This window comes from Apteryx mantelli, chromosome 4 (assembly GCF_036417845.1).
Source record: "Apteryx mantelli isolate bAptMan1 chromosome 4, bAptMan1.hap1, whole genome shotgun sequence".
Lineage (NCBI taxonomy): Eukaryota > Metazoa > Chordata > Aves > Apterygiformes > Apterygidae > Apteryx > Apteryx mantelli.
In genome coordinates, this window is record NC_089981.1 from 63,974,912 (window position 1) to 63,998,934 (window position 24,023).

General features: G+C 36.8%; 1 protein-coding gene across 8 annotated transcripts in view; it reads left to right on the forward strand.

The window, feature by feature from the left end:
• YLPM1 (YLP motif containing 1) overlaps nt 1–20,778 on the forward strand; it is a 39,832-nt gene extending 19,054 nt beyond the window's left edge. Inside the window, exons 7-22 of one of the 8 annotated variants that reach the window (XM_067296803.1) lie at nt 2,927–3,242; nt 3,321–3,407; nt 4,591–4,683; nt 5,089–5,272; nt 5,420–5,565; nt 5,946–6,100; nt 6,757–6,819; nt 7,170–7,289; nt 7,568–7,744; nt 7,961–8,044; nt 8,309–8,392; nt 9,683–9,769; nt 12,871–12,922; nt 18,191–18,321; nt 20,037–20,218; nt 20,595–20,778. In XM_067296803.1, the coding sequence (XP_067152904.1) occupies nt 2,927–3,242; nt 3,321–3,407; nt 4,591–4,683; nt 5,089–5,272; nt 5,420–5,565; nt 5,946–6,100; nt 6,757–6,819; nt 7,170–7,289; nt 7,568–7,744; nt 7,961–8,044; nt 8,309–8,392; nt 9,683–9,769; nt 12,871–12,922; nt 18,191–18,321; nt 20,037–20,183 (1,926 nt within the window). In that variant the 3' untranslated portion in view covers nt 20,184–20,218; nt 20,595–20,778. The other 7 variants (XM_067296801.1, XM_067296802.1, XM_067296807.1 and 4 more) reach the window with 7 other exon arrangements.
• The last annotated feature ends 3,245 nt before the right edge of the window (nt 20,779–24,023 follow it).

The following is a 24,023-nucleotide window of genomic DNA, read 5'->3' on the forward strand; positions in this document are numbered from 1 at the left end:
GTTTATTAAAGTACAAATTAATCATGAGTGCCTTATGTGCATAACACTACGTTGCTTCTCATGTCTGTATTGCTTTATTAGCATTGCCTAATCCAGTCAATTCCTTTAAAGTAGGTGAAAAATAGATGCAATTGGTTGGATTGCATCCTTGGAGGTAAGATCCTTGGAGGTATTTTATTCCAGACTATCAAAACATTTCTACTTTTCTCTGCCTGAACAACCTGCAGCCTACACTGCATGAGAGGCAGAGAAAGTCATTTTTCTTCTTCCAAGCCTTATCAGTATGTTCCACACTATGGATTCACTGGTAAAAGCATTGAAAATCTTGTGGCTTTGCTTCAGCTGTGCCTATAGAAACATTCATAAGCTTCCTCCCCACATATATGAGAAAAATAAAATGTCTGTGCCATATTCTCACCTTTTGACTTGAACTGTGTCAAATTTTTTAGTTGCCTACTGTTAAGCATTTTCAGTCCTTAAGAACTTCCTCCTATTGTCCTAGGCTTTAGCTCTCGGATGACCGTTCTCTATTGAACACTGTAGCTTTTTCTTCAGGTTGTTGCTCTGTGGCTTTATTCTCCCTGGTCTGCTTCAAACCCTGTGTTGTGAGAGTGGCTAGCTTTCTAATTCAGAAAGCATTGTTGCTGTTTTCATTGCTTGAATGTAGAGTATCCTCCAGGCAAGTGTTACATATGTGTTAAATAAACCATATGATAAGTGAGGACAGCTACCTCACTTCTGAAAATGACTCTTAGTGAAGTCTGTAAGTTCGATTTCAGAAATAATCAGTTTGCAGATGACCTGCCTAGTTGCACCCCTCAGCCCTGAGCTATCTTGAAGAACTGCACTTTAGAAAGAGAAAATAGCGGCTGGTCTATGGAAGAAACTTCCATTGCTAGAAGAAAGAAATCAAAATTCCAGTTCCTTCCATGTCCTCTGAGGCATCTCTGTATGGACTGAGTACTAAAAAAAATCTCATCAGACCAGACATGTGCTGGCCTTAGAGCTGCAACCATAACTCTGGACCTAGCCTGCTCACTCAAGCTGAAAGACAAGTGGCAGAAATCATGTTGTCCCTCTGCTCCACAAATTCTTTCAGGATTTCCAAGAGATACTTCCTGTACTTGTCATGAAAGCAGGATTTCTGATGGTCAGACTTCTCTGTGGAATAACTCCTCAGCAGCACTTACAACCTCATCAATCTTTTGTTGAGGAAAAGTAACTTTATGGTTTCTTTAGATTTTTCCATAGCCTTTGTTATTCATTCAGTCTGCCATGTCCTCTGAGCATGACCCACTGGCGACAGTGGCTCATGAGGCTCAACAGCCTAGATTACTGCTGTAGGATGATGTGCAAGAAGAGGTGAGCCCTTCCAAAATAGGGACATAAGGCAAATGAGAAGACCCTCCCATTCTCCACCGAACTAGATTCTGATACTGTACTTGAATCCCAGATTGCTCTGCTTTTCTTCCTTAAATTAATCTAAAAGGTCTCTTCATCTTTGAAAAACTTAAACAAGAAGGTTGAGGTCTTCACAGCTCCACCAGAAACTCACATATTTCCACTGAGAGTGCATTAGCCTTTGCTTGTTTGCTGTCTTTACTGGGAATTCTAGTTGACCTCTGGAATATCATGAAGTGCATGGAGGCTTGTGTTTGTATACCTCCATGATTTCATCTCCTGTTGTGATGCAAGGTATTCCTCTGCTGCCTAGTCTCATGGTTGGCTCTAGAGTCTCTTCTCAGCTCTTTATATTTGGTTTTTGATAATTCATTCTGGTCAGAACTTGTGCCACCAACAGAACTTGTGCTGTCATCTTTGCTCACATTTATAAATCCCTCCTCAAATGAATAAACTATTTTGTTAAATGTGTGTTGGAGGAGATATCTGAATTGGTGCACAGTCTTTGATATTCTTCATCACATCTTAACCCCAGCATTACTGCTACTGATAAATTTAGCTTTATACACCTCTGAGCCTGATACTTAGCTGGACCGAGCTTTGTTTGTCCTTCCCTCCAGAGAAGTGATATGCAGTGAATGAAGTAGTATGAATCTTGGTTTTGCCTAGTTGACCTCTTCCTTGTTTACAGTGTCTATAAAGTAAAATAATGGTGTAGGTTTGCTACCATGAACTGCAGCTTCCTTTAGGAAGTGATTTTTTAGCTTTGATATTTTTTATCTCAAACTATATCACCCATCTGCCTAGGTGCATTCAAACATCTGTTATCTTCCTTGGGATTCCTGCCTTTTGCTTTCTGCCATGACTTTGACAAACTGTTATTACAAGGTCAATCTTGTATCTACAGGCATTCTCCAAGTTTTGTTGGATGCTGCTAATATACAGGCAGCCGCCTGTAACTTGGCATCTGCTATGATGCTGCGGAGATTCTTATGACACAGTATGTGGGGTCCCCTGGAGTGGTATGGTTCATGAAGGGATATTTTTCTTCACTGGGCAGCACCTCCCCATTGCTTTCATTGGTCTGATGTTGATTTCATTAAAGGGCTTCCAGGTGATACTGCTCTCTAGGGAATTTTTCTGGTGACTTCCAGAAAGAAGCTGGCCCATCTCAATCCTTTTGTGCCTCACCAAGCTGACCTGCTTTCTGACTTTTTCAGCCTCCCTTCAGGCAGCAGGAGTCTTTGGGAATGAAACAGTAGACACTTTTGAACTGAGATAGGTCTTCAGAGCTTAAATTGATAAGGTTATTTTGAAGGAGAAGATAGTATTTAAGCCTTCATTTAGTGAACAAACACCACTTAATTCAGGCTGCCAGTTCTTGGACTATGTCTTCCTAATTGTACCTTGATGGAGGTACTACAAAAAGCTAATGATATGGTTACAGATTGCCACTGTGCTTACTTACAGAGGAAGAGAGAAGGTTAGTTTACAAATCTATATTTAAAGTGCTTTCTGCATCTAGGTTTCTTCTCAGCTATCTTCAGAGACACCAGTAGAAGTCCAAGCTATTAAACCTTCTCCTGCTGTTATTATAAAGCCTCCCGTGTTGTTCAGACAGCCCACCCCTGTGACAAGATCAACTGCCCCACTGACAAGGCCAACTACACCTATGACAAGGCCACATACTCCAGTTTCTACTCCAACTACAACCCCAAGTCATGGTCAGTCTTTAAAACCATCACCTTCTGCTGTGGAACAGGAACGCTGGGATGAGGATTCCTTCCATGGACTCTGGGACACAAATGAGGATAAAGGAACAAATATGGAGTATGAATTATGTAAGCAAGAATCAATGTTGCCTCCACCAGTATCCTCTCCTGTGAAAGTACCTGCTGTTCACACCTCTGTTCCTTCAGGTGTACCAGTATCACTTCCTCCAGTTATTCCACCAGTTCCTAAAGCACCTATAATTCAGCAAACTGTGGATTATGGCCACGGACGGGGTGAGTAGTAGAATGTATTTATTGATCTGTAATAGAGAGCGAGTTGGACATGTTTGCTGCTTCTTAAAATAGTGTGCCACCCAAAGCATGCCATATATGTTATACTGTTAGCTTGTGGGTTGTGTACATCGTGATCTAATGCTAAGCAACTCAGTTTTAAGGAGTCAAAAAGCTCTCTCTATATTTAATTTCCCCACTTAAGTAACCTACAGCCTTGAGTTTAATGTACACTTCAAAGCTGTGAAAATGAGCTATTTCATGTGAACTGAATGGTGTATAGCCACATCTGCTTCTAATAAACATCAACTGAGGTGATAACATCAGCATATTATGTTTAGATTGATATTGATACTTTCTCTTACTCCCTTTATAGTTGGGTATGGAAATACCTATGTTAAAAAGTATTTTGGATTGTTACAGTTCTTAGGAACAACATAGTAACATAAAACAGACTGTGAATACTGTTTTTGTTATTTATATACTGCCTAATGTGTATGAGATACCCTCCAAACAGGGAGGGAGACAAAGTCCCAGTTCTGAAGAGTGTGCACCCTAAACAGGTATTTAACACTCATCAAGAGTGTTATCAAGGCTAAAATTTAACATTAGTTTTTTCATAGAATCCTTTTCCTTCATTCTTACAGTATTTAACAAGAGTTAAATCATGTCATAAAGAAGCTCTTATATTGTGCATTGCTGTTTAGAGAGCTTTCTTCTCCCTGTAAGGTGCCATAATGTGAATGAAAGCTGTATCAATGCCATTAAGTAGATACTTTACTAAAAGCTGTTAGAAAAATTGTGACTATTAGGAACCTAAAGGGAGCATTTCAGTTAATGTTCTCAACATCAGTTCTGTGAGTTATTCAAACTTTCATAACATTTTAATATTTATAATCTTCTAACTGTGCATGCTACCTGAACTCCTCTTAAGAATGGAACTTTACTGTTTTGGATAAAATGGTATGCATACTTATGCACACACAAACCCACTTCAGACTTCTGAAACCAGTGTTCTGTGTTTATGTATGGTCCTTTTTGCATTATCCAGTATGATAAATTTCTGCTAAGTATTTCAATTACTTTTAAAGCCATTGAGCGATTGCTTTTCATGACAGAGGAAAGGAGGTAGAAAAGAGGTAATTTAAGACTGTCCTTAATTATTTTTCTGATGATTTTTAACCAGATATAACCACCAGTAAAGTGGAACAGATTCCATATGGGGAGAGGGTAACTCTGCGTCCAGAACCCCTACCGGAGAGGCAAACATTTCAAAAAGGTAGGGAGTGTTTGGCCAGCTCTCAGACAGTTAGTTAGCTCTTAAGAGAAGTTGTCAGACACTAAAAGCATATTTTAAACTAAGTAACTTCTCCTTAAGCCAGAACCACTTTCTTTTCTTCAGAGGCCCATAAAGATAACACTTTATATTGTTAAGAGGAATACTGTGATCAATGACCTAGCCATTTTAAAAATGCAGTTTGATAGCTTTAACTAGGATTACATGATGTGGTTGCCTGTTACAGCTTGGAAAGAGTTTCAGTGGCCGAGTAAATTCATTCTAGCCCTATGTCATATATTTCTATATATTTTTCCAGCACTCTTGTTTGTTATTTTTCCTTCGAAGATAATAAAAAGTTCAGAGTATATTTTAGTAGTTTTGATTTCCATGGGTTTCTCCTTTCAGAGCACCCCAGCCAGCGCGATCGTTACAACAGAGAAAGGGATCGTGAGCCATATTTTGAGCGTCAAGGTAATTCAAACACAGATCACCGGGATTTCAAGAGAGAGAGGGAATTGCACAGGGACCGTGGTTCTGTGGACTATGAACGAGAGAGATTTGAAAAAGAGCGTCATCCCCGAGATGATAGGTATGTGGTTTTGGAACACTATTGAAATCAATCTGATTCAAGCTGTACTGGGTATCAGACTGTCAGTTTTGACTGTGAGGCACATGTTCATTTCTCTCTGGAATCCGTAGTAGAATCCTAGAAATACACAAAATGCTCTTTTGACAGGGTTCTTCCTACTACACCTACAAGGACTCAGTCTTACCGTGACAAGAAAGACCATCCCTCCTCCAGACGAGGCGGTTTTGAAAGACCACCATATGAACGAAAGACAGATCGTCCAACATATGATCATGGGCCTTCCATGTTTGGAGGTATGGTTTCTCAGTCCAGAAGTCGTGTTATGAAAAATATGGAGTCACAGAGGTGGAGTTAGGAGGAGATTGGTTGAATTGCAGTATTTCTTTGTTAAGAGTATAAAATTTAGGAAAATTTATTTGGGCAGTGCCATGTAGTTTTCTGTTTCTCAGTGGTGATAAGATCAGGAAAGAAACAAATAGATAGTCTGCTAAAAAATGTCTTTGATTGCAGTTGTTCCAGAGTTAGAACTTTGAGTTGTTTTGGGGAGACATCCATGAATCTCTCCTAAAGTATTGAGGGTTTGTTTAAAACAGCTTGACTGAGGATGAGCGTTTTAAATTTCTAAATTTACTGAACTAAGAAAATTCTTCTGTCCAATCACTGAAATTTGAAGGTGATCGTAGAAATTATCCTGAGGAAAGGATCCCTATTTCTGCTCCATCAGTGCCCCGTCAGCCACCACCTGCTCCACGAGTGGAAAGGAAGCCAGAATCTAAAAATGTAGATGATATTTTGAAGCCACCAGGACGAGATAGCAGGCCAGAGAGAGTGAGTATGCATTCTGAACCCAACAATCAGTTTCTACAAGGTCTGTATTCAGATAAAATTCTAATGTATGTAATATATTGGGGAAAAGCCTACATTTGGGGAAGCACTGAAAATTCTGTTTATTCCTTTGCAAATGCTTAGAGTATTGTAGCATAGCCATAAGGAGTCCATAAGAGTTGTAAATCTCCTAGGAATGCTAGGATGAAATTCCTATTAGTTGGTAATATTTATGTATTTTAGATGTTTCTGAGAATTTAACTTTAGGCTTTTAATGTATCGGAGAAAAGACTTGGTTTCAGAGAGAGAATCAGAGTTTGCAGTCACCATAGGAAAAGCAGAAAGAACAAGATTCAGGCTGTAAAATATTTAGACAAAATTCATACAGTTAATTTTATCTGAACCAATTCTATAACATCTTATGCAGTTTTAGTTGCTGAGATGATTAACATCATGTACTGTTATTACTTCTCTGGAACTACTGCTGTTCATCACAACCTGGTTTGTAAAACAAGCCGTGAGGCATGGAGCTGGCTTTGTCTAATATGCAAAGTTGTAAGCCTGGAGCACATGATTTCCTCTAAGAATTTTTTTTGCATAAGAGATTCTTTTAAATGCAGTACAGACTCTTACTTTCTCTTATATGATCTTTGTTTCAGATTGTAATCATTATGAGAGGGTTGCCTGGCAGTGGAAAGACACATGTAGCAAAACTCATCAGGGTACGTAAACAGCTGCTCACTCTATAGTGCTGCTTGTCTTTCGTGCTTGCTTATTCTGCTGTTTCCTTTGTTTGTCCAGTATGCAAAGGAAGAAATTGAGTTAGGCTTTTGGAAGAAACAAGATCAAGACCTGGAATTTCTGCCTGTAGTTATTTCATGTTCCATATCTCCATGTGACTTGCGAATCCCCTTCACTAGCAGCAAGTAGGAGGAATGCTGCTCTCTTCTTGTTTTGAATATAGAGCAGGGAACTGCTGTGTGCCAAAGGCATTTTGGGGATCCTCTATAGCAGAACAGAATTTGTACAAATATCCAAGAGTATATGGTTTTTTTGTTTCCTTTCCTCCCAGGATAAGGAAGTAGAGTGCGGAGGACCTGCACCAAGAGTGCTCAGCCTGGATGACTATTTCATCACTGAAGTAGAAAAAGAAGAGAGGGATCCAGATACAGGGAAAAAAGTGAAAAAGAAGGTACTTTTAGTTCAGATTGCTTACCTTGAGAAATAAGCAAGACATTCTGGAACAACACAGTGGCAATTAAAAATTTCAGTCTATTGCTTTGGAAGTGTGCAGAGGTCGTTTTCAGAACAAGTTAAAATAATTTAAGGGCAGACAGTGCAAGTTCTTAAAAATTACTTGGAAGATGGTTTTTCTCATACCAATATACTTTGTGCTCATGACATTCAGTACTTGAATGTTAGCAATTTAATAGGTGTCCTCTTTCTTAAATGTTTTTGTCCTTGATTCAGGTGATGGAGTATGAGTACGAAGCTGACATGGAAGAGACCTATCGTACCAGTATGTTTAAAACTTTCAAAAAGACCTTGGATGATGGCTTTTTCCCCTTCATTATCCTTGACGCTATAAATGACAGAGTGCGACATTTTGAACAGTTTTGGAGTGCAGCAAAAACCAAGGGTTTTGAGGTAATGGAGCCAAAAAGGCATTTGAATTTGCTAGCCACCCATATGATAGTGTTTCTAAACTTCTGAATGCCCAGTCCTTCCCACATTCAGGAAAAATACTGTTGTCTACAGTTACAAATGTACTAATCTCAGAATGTTCAACTGCAGAGTATATCACCAGATAGAAAAATGGTTCTAAAATAGATTTACAGTATTTAATATTGTGTTTCTTTCTAGGTGTACTTAGCTGAAATGAGTGCAGATAACCAGACCTGTTCCAAGAGGAATATTCATGGACGCAAGCTAAAGGAAATCAACAGGGTAACCATTTACATCTGTGGAGTCATAGGATTAATGATAGGTTTCCTTGTGCTTTCAGGACTGCTGTTGTCAGAAAGCTCTCATCCTCTTTTAGACTACATGATGCCTACAATTTTCTTTTAAGAAGAGCTGATAGCAATTTCATGGGATTGATTGAAATGACTTTTCTCAAGTACAGTTACATCTCATTCGTGATCAGAAACCCAATAATCCATTAAATCTGTTATGTTTTTGGAGATACTTTATTTTTATGTTTTTTGTTAGATGTCTGATCACTGGGAGGCAGCACCACGTCACATGATGCGCCTGGACATTCGTTCTCTATTGCAAGATGCTGCTATTGAAGAGGTGAGAATCTCTGTGCTTGTTAAGATGACAAACTATGTAGATGTGATTATACTGAAAATATAAAGCAGAGGACAGTATGATTATAATAGGACGGTCATATATTTGGCACTACAGAAAGTCAGAATTGTATGTCAAACAAGTATATTCTATTGTTCTTATCAATTATCCAAAGATGCACTTTTTTTTTTTACTGCATTTTTTTGGAGCCCATGCTTATGCCTCTTTGAGGAAGAGTTGAAGCCCCTGTGTTCTTTGGCAACTGTTGAGTACCAATAAAAGAGTATCTCTACTCTCTCAGAGGAAATTGGGCACCTTTTCAGGTTACTGGAAAGATTCAGGTTATTTGGATCATAATTGGAAAATAGTTGATTAATTTTTTTTTCTAAAACCTTAATTCCTCTGGGTCCCTACTTTTAGAAATCCAGACCTGCTGCAGAGAATGAAGAAATAAATACATAGCTTGTAACTGAAGATTACACTTGATGTAGAAGTGTGCTACCTTTTATTCCATTTGGAGTTTGCTGTACATCTTTGATATGTTAGCTTTCTATATTGTTGCCTTCTCCTTTGGTAGACATTTCAGGAGCTCTGGGAATAGACTAGTATGTAAATCATACATACATCTTGGGTGTGCTAGAGCTGTGTGTTAATGTCAGAACATCAACATTTGCTGTGCCGCGGTCATAGAAGCTGGTGATCTGCTGAAGCAGGAAAAGAGTTGACTCTTTGCAAGTTTGTCATGAGGTCAGCAGGTTATCTCTAATCTACAGATTGTTTGTATTGGAAATTAGTAATTTTAAAGAGGACATCAAAAGGCTCAGCTCTGAAGAAGACTCAAAAATACAGATTTGTGTTTACTCTGATGTATGCATCAAGGTTTTACTAATGGTATGAAGAAATATACATACAACAAAAGTATTATGTATTCCATAGTATATACATGATATCAGTGGACATAAGTTTTGAAGTATGATTGTGTGTGAAGCAAGAGAAGTGTCATGCTGTTATAGATACTGGTAACACAAAGCATGCATGTGAAGGAGGAGAATAAACTATTGCTGCTCTCCCACAAAATTTCTCACTCTAGCAAGAAGAGATCCTGCTTCTGCAGGAAGCAAAAATGGAACCAATATTCATATATAATGCATCATCACACTTATCTGAATGAATCCTCTCATTCAATTTTTCTCTTCTATTTGAGCTTGGAATCTTCTCCTTACTCTCTGATAAAAAGATAATTCTTATTAGTCAAGCAGTGCAGCATATGTCTGTGCTTGTATTTTGGAATAGGTGGAGATGGAGGATTTCGATGCAAATATTGAAGACCAGAAAGAAGAAGCCAAGAAGGATACAACAGAGGAAGAAGAGAGTGAACTGGTAGGAGACACATCAGCCATCTCTAACAAAATGTTTGTTAATATGTCTGAGGGAGAGTCTCAATCTTATAAATTCAAATCCATTGCCATTCCTAGCAGTGTGATGTTAATACACACATTCCTGGTCATTCGTTTCTTACACATTTCTAAGAGAACTTTAATGTTAGAAGATGTTATTCTTAACTGATTTTTTTTAATTATCTGTGAGTATATGCCACAAACAGCATTTTAGTGGAGCATGGCAAACATGCCTCTGGCACACATCTATAAATTGCAGTACACTATAGCTTTTTCTTCAGATTATGTAGAAGTGGAACTTGGGAAGGAAAAGGTATGAATATCAGGATGTCTGAGAATCACACTAAGTGGAGGGATGGGAAGAATGGGCAAAGGTTCATTTGGCTTATTTCCTTCCATGTGTCTAAAGAACTCTTCTCGACTGTCACAGATCATGACAACATTTATGAAGAAGCATGTTTTCTCTGCCAAACCTTGCTAATTTGGTTGTCGTTAGCTATTTCCAAGTTCAGGGGTTAGATCTTTTGGATAAATGAGAGTTAGAGAATTGCCCTGAGGTCTGGCTTTTTTGGATATGTATTTAAGAGGCCATGGAGGGCTTCCTAATGTAACTTCTTGGTATGTGTTGGAGCTGCAGCTGGTCAGCACTTGATTGAGTTGGACATGTCAAACCCTGGCTCCCACAATCAAGCAGTTAAATTGTGATAAACAAGAAGTAACCAAAAATGTCTGAGACAAACTAAGTCCATTTTCTTGATGAAAATTTACTCTTCTTCATGAGTGGCAGTCTAGAAAGGAGTTGAAATGCAGAATAAAAAATAAATCTTAGGAAGAGTGGGTTTTAATAAACATTTATTTTTTGCAATATGACTCATTTATTCTCTTCACTAAATTATTCTTTGGCACAGAGTATAACACTGCATAAAGTGTGATTAGGACACTTAAAGATGCATCCATGTTTACAAGAATATGGCTGCTAGATTCTTATTTCCTAAAAATGAACTCTATCTGAAATAGAAAGTTGTGTCTTTAGCTTTTGAGAGAAATCTATGCATATATGTATGTGTGTATGTGTGTTTTTATGGGCTTGGGGAGTGTCCTAATGTACAGCACATATAACAATAGGCCTTTTCTTTACAAGTCAAGGAGAAAGCTTGGTGGTGAAAATGAAGCAAATTCTTAGTATCTAAAAGTAATCTACATATAAAAAATGGTTTCTATTCAGATTCGCAAAAGGTGAAAAATAGCAAAGAATTGTCTGCTGTATATAATTTCTGCTATTCAATCGTGGCTAATTTCAGAGAGAGATACATCAGATAGGAAGGTGGAATAGTACACTGTATTTGGTATCTGTTGCTTCTTGAGAGCAGTTGGTAAGGGTTCTTCAATTCATTTTGCTGTGCTTCTCTTAATCACGTGGAAAAAGAGAGGTCTGAAGCTCCTGCCATCTGGCAAATGTCCTTGAAAAATCCAACTGTCTTGAACTAAGGGATGAAATCTGAATCTTTTCTTACCCTTTCTGAAGACTGGGATATTAATACAGATTCAGCACACAATAGGGCATTTCACACCATCAAAGTCACTCTTTTGTTGCTATTATCAACTCCCATAGGGTTGTTTGTAGCGTTCCGACAATTCTTTCTTTTCTGTGCTTGATGGTATGAATTATTGATGCGTTTAACTTAGTGTTCTCACCAGTGTGTCGCACATCAATTTGTACAAGGCAGGCTTCTAGCTGTGGTTTAATTTTTTTGAGCAAGTTTTAATGTGTAGCTTGGTTTAAAAGTATAGTACATGAAATTCATATATTTATTACAATGAAATATTGCAGTGCAAACTGTCTTAGTTCGTATTAAATACATACTTGATTAAAAACAGTAATAAAATACATAAATCTGTGATAATCTCAAATATGCTTAATAGAAAATAGTTCTGTAAAAGATTTTGGAAGAGCAATGCTGAACATAAACAAAAGCAGTGTGGCTCTCTGGAATGGTGCATGGATTTAGTAAGTCTTAGCATTTACAAATACAAGTATATGTTAACCACAGTGGAGGTAATCTCTAAATAGAGCAGAAAGAATTTAGTGTAATAAAACTCTCTATGGATTAAGTATGTTCTCTTGTTGAAATCTTCTAGAGTAGTTCTTTTCCCTCTCTTAAAAATCATTCTTAAACTGTGAACTCTCACAGGATTTCCGTTTCATTATATTGGGCTATTTATTTGACTGCAGAGAAACGTAAGTAGTTTTATGCCAAATTTAAACTGAAGTGAGTTATAAGGGGTTGCTTAATAAGGATTTACTTGTCCAAGAGTATAGAATAAAAAGGTTACAAAAAAAATCTAAAGTAATTATTTTCTTGCCAAATTTAAGATCATTACTTTCATTTGCAAAGAATAAACTGGCTAAAGATGTTAAATAATCTGACATCATGCATTTTATATATAAAGTGTTTGGAAAGAATCATTGTTTGAACTATGATAAAAGGGTAATTTTTAAATGAACAATAATACTTAAATCTCAGTGATTTAGCAGATGCTAACTCTCATTTAAGCTAGAAAAAGAATTTTGTTTAGTTGTGGACTAACCACTCATACAAAAATTCAGTAAGTTCCTTTAAAAGGGTCATTAAATGAAGCTTGTGTGTAATAAATTTTTCTGGAAGTACATTCTTAAAAGCATAATACTAATGTAATTTTTACATTTGTATTTATAAGTATTGAATATCCTTAATGCCTGATAAGTTGTGTTGCAATAACTATGCCACCTGGGATAATGTAATCTAGTAACTGTGCACACAATTTCAGTACCATTGCTCTCTGTTAGACTCATTCTGGAGTTCTGTGTTTGCAGAGAGCAGTACTCTTGTAATGATGTGCAAGGGCTGCTAAAATCACTGAATGGGAAGTTGATACAGAAGTTCTGAAATACTGAGTAACTTGTTTCCTTCATCTGATATCAAGAACTGTTCCTTACAAAAAGAAATACCTTAAGCTCCCATTATAATGCTGTTTCCAGTTCAAAAGTGATATGCATGTGTGTCTCTCTCTAATCCTCCGAGCTTCTCTCTGTGTATGATTTAGGGTTACATTCCGAAAAGCAAATGGGAGATGGACACTTCTGAGGCAAAGCTAGGTGGGTATTTATTTTTTCCTGTTTCTTACAGTTGGTATCTGATGTTTGCAGAACTTGAATTTACGTTTTTACTGTGTCTCCTTATGAAAGACAAATAAATATACTGATCTCATACACATGTATCTGAAACCACAAAAGCATTTCTACAAAAAGGCAGTTTCTCTCTTCTGCAGAGGCAAGGGAATTCTGATCTTTCTAACCATCACTGTTCTATATACTCATTAATTATTCTTCCATAAGTTTGAGGAAAGTATTTTGTCTCAAAATTTTTAAAAAGCTGTATTTCTATTCTTTATTCATCTCCTTCCTGTTGTAAAAGGCAAAGAATTGACTTGCATTACACTGCATTCTTATTCATACTGCATACATTTTTTTTTTCCTTAAGCCTAAATATCTTCAATAACTTCTTATCTTCTTGAAGACATGCACAATAGGGAATTGTATTGAAGGTATTTCTCGCCCTCCAAGACTGGTATATGCAAGGAAAAAAAAGCCATACTTTGAAGTTGGTCCTGAATGATTAGTCTTCACTGTTTCTTTTCAGTGACTTAAGTGAAAAGTTAAAATTTGTTGTGCTTTTCAAATTTCAGGAGAGTCCTAGGATGCTTTTAATAGGATGCAAAATGGACTTACCAGTATAAGGGGACTATTTTTGCTGCACTTTTGTTCTGTTTAGTGCTTCTGGCTGCATGATATATAAGTGATAATACCAGGATACTATCAAAATCAAAAGCAACTTTTGGTTGAAATGCAGGCACCATGGCCATGATGGAATGTGTACACATGGAAAGGAGTTTCCAGTCATTATGTTTGTTTGTTTTTTAAAGAACAGTTATGGAACTAATTCAAAATGTGTAAACAGAATCTGCATAAAATTACTATTTCTGTCACTTTTAGGATATGTAACAAATATATCTGAATGCGACACAGCATGTCTTAACTCCTTGAAGTTTGCTTCTGCATGTGTAGTACAACCCTGTGTATCACTGCTTTCCAATAACCAAAATCACAATTGCACAATAGAAATAGCACCAGAAGTTCTGGCTTACATAAAACAGACTTTCATTTCTTGCTGTTCGCCACTTAGCTGCACCATCTCTTCTGCTGCTGTGCTCTCTTTTAAGTCATTTAAATGTTTATGAAATATCTGGACTTCTTGGCACCTGCAGTACAATTGGAGGAGCTTTGTACTCAGTGGGTCAGGCATATCAAACAACTAGGCAGTTAAAGACAGAACTTGCTCAGGATTTGTCTGTATTCTTAGTACAGAGGTAATTACCCTGATATCTGAAATTTATTTCTTAGCTTGTCATTTTTGATTATGCAGGGGATGATGGTACTAGAAAACTGTGCACTGTTAAAGAATACAAATCTCTGATGTATTGTGTTGCATTCCAAATAACCTTGACTTCTCTTTGAATACTGAGTAACAGGAACAGATATCTTCCACTACCTATGGTGAACATGTATTTTACAAATATCACAGGAATCCAAAGTATGTTCTAAAAGTATTTACATTTTGTGTGTAGTTCATAGCAATGTGGGGTCTGTGGCTGCTGTAGAAATTTACAGATAGCTTTCAAAATTTCCATGTCTCATGATCAAATACTGCTAACAAATAGAAGCAAAGAATGATGTTGAGTTTCTTTCCATATCAAAACTCCATAATATAAAAAGCAATTTCAATATGGCCTCTACTTATTATAAATGTAAAATGGGGAGTGTGCAGCAGTGTCAGTCTTATGCTAAAGTAAGTTACTTGCAAGGCTGTTGCAATAATCTTTTAACAGTCAGAACTCAATTAACAAACTTAGCATTCTGCACGTTACAGATATAAGTGCTGAGAAGGTCTTTCCATTAAATCTGTATTCACAATTTTACTTGTATAACTACCCTCTAAATTTCTTTTTTTGCAAATATATAGAACTACAGATTAAAAGTAAATTCTGACAGAATGCACATTTTTTAAAAGCCTGACACCCAAATATAATGAATACTGTTTCTTTAAAAGTTGTTCTGCAAGGACAAACACCTTTTAGCTGAAAGTATGCATTATAAGCTCTTGCAGTCTGTGAGTAAGAATAATTATATTTAATTCACAATAGGATTTTGTATTTGGTTAATCATAGGCCCATTTCAGTAGGTGACCAATTAAAATTATTTCCTGAATGGCATGTAAACTGTAATATGCCTTTGTCATTCCAAAGTGGAGTTATTTCCTGGGACCTGACCTGCCCACTATGTTTATTACTTTATTTCCCAAGGGCATGCATTTACAGAAGTAATGTAAGTCCAAAAGCAACACTTTGAATCCTGTTGTACCTTTTTTTTTTTTTCTTTCCTGCGTAGATATTGTTACAGGCAAGAACAAAAGATTTTACTGATAGTAGTATGCCTCGGAAAAGGTCTGAAAGCTTTGAGTTTTTAGCTGCAACAGTGACTGGCGACAAGCACCGTTCTGTTTGCCTCAGAGCTCTTGCTGTAGTTCAAATTTACTTTGGCAGGGATGTGCATTCCTCTGAGTGTATGTGCTGGTATATCATTTCCTTATGTGTTGTGACTGCATGGCCACATTTCTATTTAAAGTGTAATCACTACTGTTTCAGTCTGTCTCTGTGCATAGTACACACAGGTTTTTTTTATTTAAATTTGCAGAAATGGACTAACATTTTTAAAATTAGGCTGTATTTGAAGTGTTTAGCACAATACCCTGTTTCAAGATATGGCTTAATTGCGGGATGTACAAACTTTTATGGATGGAGAAATGATCTCTGCCATAGCTGAAGTTTTGATACCATTGTAAAATTTGCTCTGGAATACAAATAGCATTATACTTAAAACGTTATCTTTTTTTTGTGTAAGTACAAAAATTTGATTCATTTAGTTTAGTATTTCATTTTTGAAGGAGCAAAAAGTGGTCACTTATTTTGAGATGCTTTTATTATTAAAATTCTAAAGGTGAGTTTTTAAGTTTTATGGAGTTTCAAAAAAGCTGCTACTTCATTGCTTTTAAAATTGAAATGGTAAAATGATTTGTTTGATAGTTTAACACTGATCATCTTCCATAAATATTCACAAGCACCGTTGTTACAAAATGACACTTTGTCTCATTTTCAGAAAAAAAAACCACTCTGAAATAATGTTTTGTGGTAGGCTTTTGACATACCCTTAGAGTGTGTTTGCTGTATGGCATGTGTACCTTGAACTATGTTAGTGTGGATGGAAGCAGATCTCTTTGGAAAGACAATTCAACTTCAAACACAAAAGGAGATAACATTTTAAAATAAATTCTATGTAGCAATAGCAAACTCTTTAAAAAATGGGGGGAGGGGGGAATTCTCATTCTCTGAGGGCCTCCTGAACTCTATTTATGTTTGAGAGTTACGCATTTCTTGGCACCATTTTCAGTTGTGTGCAACAGGGAGTGGGAGAGTGAATTCTTCCGTGTTGGTAATGAGATGCACTTGTATCGTAGCATGTTACATCAGGTGCTGCCTTCCAGCAAGAATGTGTCTGTGTATATATAACTGTCAACAGAGAGCTCCTGAATTTTCAGTTCTGCATGATCCTAAATGCTCCTCAATGTGTTTGTTGCTCTCTCTTTAAATGTAATTTGTTCTGGAAATGCTTATGCTATGAATGGTCTCATTGGTCTGTGAATAATACTGAAGAACTGTACAAGTACCTGTTGTGCTGGAGTAACAGAAGGATATTCTGTAAATGAATTTTGTCTTCTAGAGGAAGTGCCGTCTTTCTGTGGAGATAGAGCTTCAAATTTGACAGATTTAACTTAGAACAAAAGAAGAACCTTAACTGAATCATGTCACAAGATACCATGTAACAGATGCAAATACTTTTGCGTAATTTTTCTTAAATGATGTTCTTTTTGGTGGAGGGGATTAACATGTTTTCCTAGGACAAATTCTGTATCTGTTCCAGTGAAATGGGGCAAAGGTAGATTCTTAAAAATTTTAAGAGTTGTATGAGGGAGAAATGACTTCATTAGTTTACAGCATTTAAATATTACTAGCATGTCTACATCACCATTGCCTCACATTATCTCTGTTGTTATTCTTCTCTCTCCCATATTAAGCAAAAAACTCATCTCTGAACTGAGCTTCTTTGAATACATACTTTCGAACATCCTCTTCTGCTATCCAGAAAATATGCTGCCTTATATTTGGTTGTTTCAGAGGCCCTTTGTGGGCAAATTTAATTATGTCAATGACTTCTGAACCAATATTACTGTCATCAGTGGAAATGGTTTACAGAATGTACCTAACAAGCTTAGTATTCCCTCTGCATATACTTAATTGTTGTTTTTTAAAGTAGTAGTATACATCAACAAAAGACGTACTAGAATTTATTCTGAATTGTAAAGCTGGTTTTCATTTTCATGCCTTATTGTTCCTAATCTTATGATGAATAATTACTTCATCTCATTAACAAAAGCACTTTGCCACCTAATTTCAAGAAGGTATTGTTTCTTCACTGAAAATAAATATGCAAAGATGAACAAAATTTTAGAACCTAGGAATGGAATTGTTTCTCCTCATGCTTTATTGGTTCACTAAGCAAAAGAAGAAAATGATGACTGTTGGACAAACTTACTTTTCAAATACTTGTGACTGACCTCTGGTATCATGAAACAAAAGATTCTGAGATTTTTTTCCAGTTCTGGAGGATATTCTGGTGTGTTTTTCTTGAGGGGCAGGGAGGAAAAGAAGATGGGGGAAGAAATGGAGGTCAGGGCTGGGGGGGGGGAGTTATTAAGTAGAAGCAGTACCTCAAAAACTGGTCTTCAATGCATTTAATTATATGATTGTCATTTTTTCCCTGATATTACATATATGTTACATTTGACACAATATTAAACCCAAAATTTGGGGAAGAAATGCTACTGCTTTAATATTGTGTTAAAGTACGGAACAGCTGGATCTATGGTTCCTTAAACAGCTTTTGGTAGCTGTATTGTACCTGTTGGGGATGGACTCCATATGGTATGAACATCTAGAAAAGCAAGCTTTTCTCCCTCATACAAATAACAAGATGGAGTGTTATGCCACAGTGAATGTGAAAGATCAATAAAACTTGAAAATGGTGTTGAGTCTTCTCTAGTTTATTTCAACTCTCATCATTCCACCTGTCAAGACAAGCTGGATGTACAAGTTCTGTTCATTCTTTTGAAAGTATTTCCACTCTCGTCTTGTTTGTGTGAATAATAGAAAAAATTCTCCTTTAACTCTGAGGCTCTGTGTTTGTTCTCAGACAAGCTGGATGGTTTGCGGACCGGCGCTAAAAGGAAGCGTGACTGGGAAGCAATTGCCAGCAGAATGGAAGATTATCTACAGCTTCCAGATGATTATGATACACGTGCTTCTGAACCTGGAAAGAAGAGGGTAATACATTTTCTAATGACTTACTGTCTGTAAATAACCTGAGTCTTTGAGCAAGAGTTTGTATCAAGATATTCAGTGTCGGTGAATACAGGAATTTCATTGTCTCACTTCCTTTAATTTTGCCATTCCATTAGATTCTGTAACAGAATATTCTTGAGAACAGTGTCTTCCAGAGGTAAACAGATGAGGTATTAATGAAGTGTGGAATTGTAAATAATAAAGATTAACCATGTATGGCTTGGTTTTGAGATTGAGGAAGGGGCCATGTTCCATTACTTGCTGAGGCAAAAGATGCACTTTATTTCAGAGGAACCTGTAGAGTCCTGTTCTTATGTTGCGTTCTGTGAGGAGATAGTGTGATATACAGTGCAGATTCTGAGAAATGATGATTATTTTATTAATCTAATTTTTTGTTATGTATGTTACAGCTAGTTGTATATTAAAACTTTTAAGAAATGGATCTTACACAGGTTACAGTTGAATTTGGGTCTTAAGATTTAAGATGAAGCTGGTCTGAATAACTTTGGTCTTCATGGTACAATACTTATTTTTTAATGAATAGGTTAACTGGAAATGCAGTTTGTTAACCTTTGACACTAAAATAATTTATGAGTTAATTGTCTGTGTTTGGACTTTGTTTTGTAATGTCAAGTAGGAAGCATGGGTAGTACTGGAGAGTGTGCACGAGGGAAATGGAGATACTAAGATGCTTGCAGAGGAAGTGATGGTGGAAGAAAGCAGATATTGCTTATCAGTAGGAATGTCTGAGGAAACTCAGGTAGAATGTGGAATAGTGAGATGTTGACAGAAAGGCGAAGTAACAAATCAGTGTGAATGGGAGTAAACAGGATGTCAGGGAAGAGCTCCTTCACTTACTGTTTTTCTGATCCTGCAACCACATGTTCCAGCTTAGTTTCTGGACTATAGCCCTTCATCATCACCACCTCCCCCCTTTGATACCTGTGTTGAGAGGTGAGAGCGTGACTGTATGTATGTGTCGGAACAGAATGAATGCAAGCCATTTGCATGACCGCAGAGAGCCGCAGATGCAATGGCTGCAGTTGTAAAGATGAGAGATAACAAATGCATGAAGAAGTTATTTAATATAAAGAAATAGTGGAAAGATTTTAATAGAAATATATCACAGAAGCTAGAGAAGAAAACTCTCCCCTCATTCACTCATTCATTGCCAAATTATTCTTTTTTACACTGACGTCCTGTAGTTTGATAATCTACTTTTAGATGTTTCCATTGTGTGATCAAAAGACAGATTTTACAGAAAATAAAGACAGGAGTTCAGTATATGTTATCTACCCTCCTGTTTCGGATCATTTAGTACTAAAATCCTGGATTTTGCTACAGTATTGTACTTTAATGAGCAATAAATAAATCTTTGGTCATTCTTCATGCAGAAAGTACTGGTTTAGATAGAGAATAAAAGTGGCAATTACACTTCAACTCTCAAAGTTATAGCACAGAAATGGAAGAAGTAATCATCTACTCCATTTTTCCACTTCTTGGAACATTCAGGTTATTAAAAATAGTGTAACTGCTTTAGTTTCCATCTTTACCTCTCAGAAAACAAATTAATACTTACCTGTCAGAATTAAAATGAGAACAAATGAGAATTCTTGTGCTCTCATCTGCAGCAAAAAGCCTAGAAGTGTCTCAGAGTTTCTTAAGGTGTTGTCCCACTGATGGTATGTTTTCTATAGGTGCGGTGGGCAGATCTAGAAGAAAAGAAAGATGCAGACAGGAAAAGGGCCATTGGTTTTGTGGTTGGACAAACAGATTGGGAGAAAATAACGGATGAAAGTGGTCATCTGGCTGAGAGAGCCCTCAATCGCACCAAGTATATATGAAAAAGTGGTTAAATGGAATTTTTGTGCCTTTTAAGGTAAGTATTCAGCTTTCTTGTGTGTTTTTGGCCTTGGGTTTTGGGGCTTGGGGGGGGGGGGAGTTGAGGATACAGTTCATGTGATTGTTAGACTTCTCCCAAAACAAATTATTTGATTTGGAGCCTTAAATAATAAGTGTCAACTGGGTACATTACAATGTGTACTCTCCTGTGCAGAATCTAAATATTAAAGGAGAAAGATCAGCTATCAGAATCCCCAAACCTTATTAACAAAGAGTATGTATTCATTATAAAGAGGATAGTTTAGCTGTGTGCCTAGTCTTGTCTAGTTCACATTGCGCTTTTACTGTATCTTTACTCTGACCATTTTAATTGCTATTTTACTTGGTGTGACTAACTTTTCCTTTCTTTGCAGGCCATTTGCTCTGAGGAGAAGTGAACCAAGGTGTCATGAGCATCTTGCATGGGTCATGTCACTCCCACTTTCACAGTTTTTGTTTCTTTTGTTACTTTAGTTTCAGCAATTTTCTTGAGATTTTGGCAGATAACCAGTGCCCTCAAAAAACAAAAAATCCCACTGCTCCTAAATGAAAGAGACAGTTTCCTTTTTAATATTTTTGGAGGGGAGGGAAGGGGAGGGCCAGTAGTTTTAGCTGCTGTTTGTGGGATAAAGTGGAAGGATTAGACAGAGGATGTTATCTCCACTGTACCGTCACAGAATATCTACCACTTTTGCTTTGTGGCCGTTCTCGTTTTATACTGTATGTACCTTGTAGCTTATTGTATTAGGAAGCAGAACAATAAATTTCACTATAAACCCAGTTCTCTTGGTGGACCATATAGCATGGTTTTTGTTTGACATTTTAAATGTGGTCTGTGTTCACATGTTGACAGTGCTCAAAACTGTCCTTACCTGGAAGAGGTGCTGTGCTCATGTTCCAGACTGTGACCTGTCTTCTAGATTTATCACTTGCTCTGCCTCTTGTAGTCAGCTCCATTAAGGCCTGTGGTTTTGTTGACCTTTAGTAGTGATACCCCTCTCTTTCTTCTTGGAGAGCAAGAATGATTATTAGTTTCTGGATCCTAGTGTCTCAGTATATCAAATTTCCATTGCTACATGAGTATAAATTCTGTTGGATGGCTCTGAAATACTCAAGGTAGTACTGTATGTAAAACATTTCTTTAATCTGAACTGGAAAACAAGTACTATAGAATTCTCTGGAGAGAAGCCTAGAAAATTCATTTTGTTTTTACTGTGTCTTGTAGTCAACACTGATCCCTGACAGGGCATTTCATTACATTTATAAGTCTACTGTCTCACAGAGAAATGTCATTAAAAGAAGCAGTGAAGACTAAAAGTTCTACCCTTTGGTTCTGCTAATACATGTGTTTAACTTGTAAAAAAGATAAATGATTAACTGTCCACACTATGAAAACTGATGTTCTTTATATATGCTGGCATACCACTTCTGCACAGCATCACAGGTTTGGGTTTTTTGGTTTTGGTTTTGGTTTTTTTGATCCTTTCAGATTTTGAAGCAAATAACTTGTGTTGACAGTGTCATAACAAGGCAAGGTGTTTAAATCTGAAAATAATTGTTGTGTTACTGGTGAAATGAAATTTTTCTACTGATCTTTCTTATGGAGCCCTGAAAGTGTAGCCCTGAATTTCTTCCTTTGCTATTCTTTGTTGCTGTGCTGAGTGATTACATTGCAGATTGCTTCTAGGTTGATTAATCAGCAAGTATTGATGTGGTTATCATTTATGCAGTTACAGGAGAGCTGTGGTGCTAATGAATGTTTGTTTTTTTTACCATTCTAATGTGTTTCAGTTTATTTGACATTTCTCAGCCTGGTTTGTGATGCATGATGAAAGCTCCTTGGTAAATGAGGGTAATATCTGAACTTGTGTTGTATCCTGAGTGTATGTTTAATATAAGAAAAACAAGCTCCTTGAATGCAACATTTTTAAAACAGCAGGTAATAAATTTGCATTTTTTGTGTAAACATGCTATTATGTGCATATATACAGGAAATCAGAGACCTTGTGTACTGTTGCGGAGATCAGGTGAGCTTCACTTCAAAGAAGCTGCTCTGTCATGTACGTGCAGAATGGTTTTCAGTCTATCATGAGTTGTCCATAACCAAATTGAGTTCTTGTGGCTTGCCATTGTTATGGGTCCATGCTGTTTCTTGACTGTTAAGAACTGATGATTGTTTTGAATGTACTTTTGGTAATACACCTGAACCAAGTTCTTTTCTAAGACTTCCTTTCTAGGCTGAATAATATTTCTGGAGCATGGAAATGGATAGCATGTGACGGAGGTGATCATAATGTCTTCTGTTTTTAACAATTTTGGAAAAGATTTTAGCAGATAACACCCAGAGAGGTCACACTAAATTTCTTTCTGTGGTGAACGTACAGTTAAAGAGAGATGGACAGAGAATACAGAGTTTTACTTTATTCTGATAACAGAGAGAGAAAATGTACCAATTTTCAAATTTAGAACAAAATTTCAGTTATGAAGACCTACTGTTGCAGACTGTCAGATTAGGCTAAAGTTGTTTTGTTTTTTCCTCTTAGCTGCCTGATGTCCAACCTTTTCCATTTCTGTAGTACATAAAAATCATTCAGTGATCTTTGCCATCTGTTTCAGTTAGTTTGAATGTCTAGCAGGTGAGTCTTCATCTGCTTGATGGGAAGTGGCTCTCAAAAAATTATACCAGAACTACAACCTGCAACAGATTCCACATATTCTAGTCCTCCAGTGAATGAAAAAAATGGAGCAAAAATAAGAAATTCATCGTTGCGGCTGGAGAACTGAGAGTATCTGATAATCTCATGCTTGGCCCATAGTCAGGGGTTAGTGATCGGTGATTGCTCTTTTGTCTGGAAAATCTTTCACCATAGCATCTAATAAGATTTAATCCTGATTTAGATCTTCATCATCACCTGCTCGCAGCTATTGGGGGCTAGAATCTCTCAGCACTGAACATAAAAAATACCTCCTTCCATTGATAGCTAAATAGGAAAATAAGCATCCATCTTTCTCAGATGATGATTCACCTTTGACCATGCATGCCATTGTTTTAACTTCAGGTTGGACTGTTTATGTGCTGTACATCACATTTAAAAATGCAACCTAAAAAAAAAAAAAAAAAATCAGCTGCAGCATAATGTAGCTGCTTCCTCTTGAGCAAAATTGACTGTTAAAAGACTATTTTGTATGAATTACCATTTCTTATAGCACTTCCATTTGTCTCAAGACCCTCTGCTTTGTAAGAATATTGAAACTATCTACATGGGGGAGAAGTTCATGTGCTTTTTACAAGGGAACATGCAACCCATCGATGTTTACAAAAAGCAAAGGCATGCTGCCAATTTGTGAATAAAGCTTAGTTGTCATCTTCAGTCATCTTGTATGTTTTACTGTAGGATTGCTCATTAAGCATGGTGATCTGACTGGTATAACGAGTAAAATTATAGCATAGAACATTGTATCAGATTTAGAAATTCAGTGGTTTTCTTTTCCTTAAATATTTACATCAACATGGATAAACAACTTATCTTGCATTATTAGTTCCCTAGCTTTACAAGGGAAGAACTGGTACTGGTGCATGTTAGACTTTCATTTTTCACCCATCAGGTAGGGTTTGGTATTTTTTGGATTTGCTTCAGTCATCTCTGTGAACCCTGTTCATTAGCTAACTTTGTTCCTCACCTGTCTCTTGGTGAACAATACATTGCTGTAACTGCTAATCTGTAAGGCATTGCTTTAACTATTTTCTGAAACCTTTTGATCTCTGAACAATCATTTAGATACATCTGAGTAGGATTTCAATA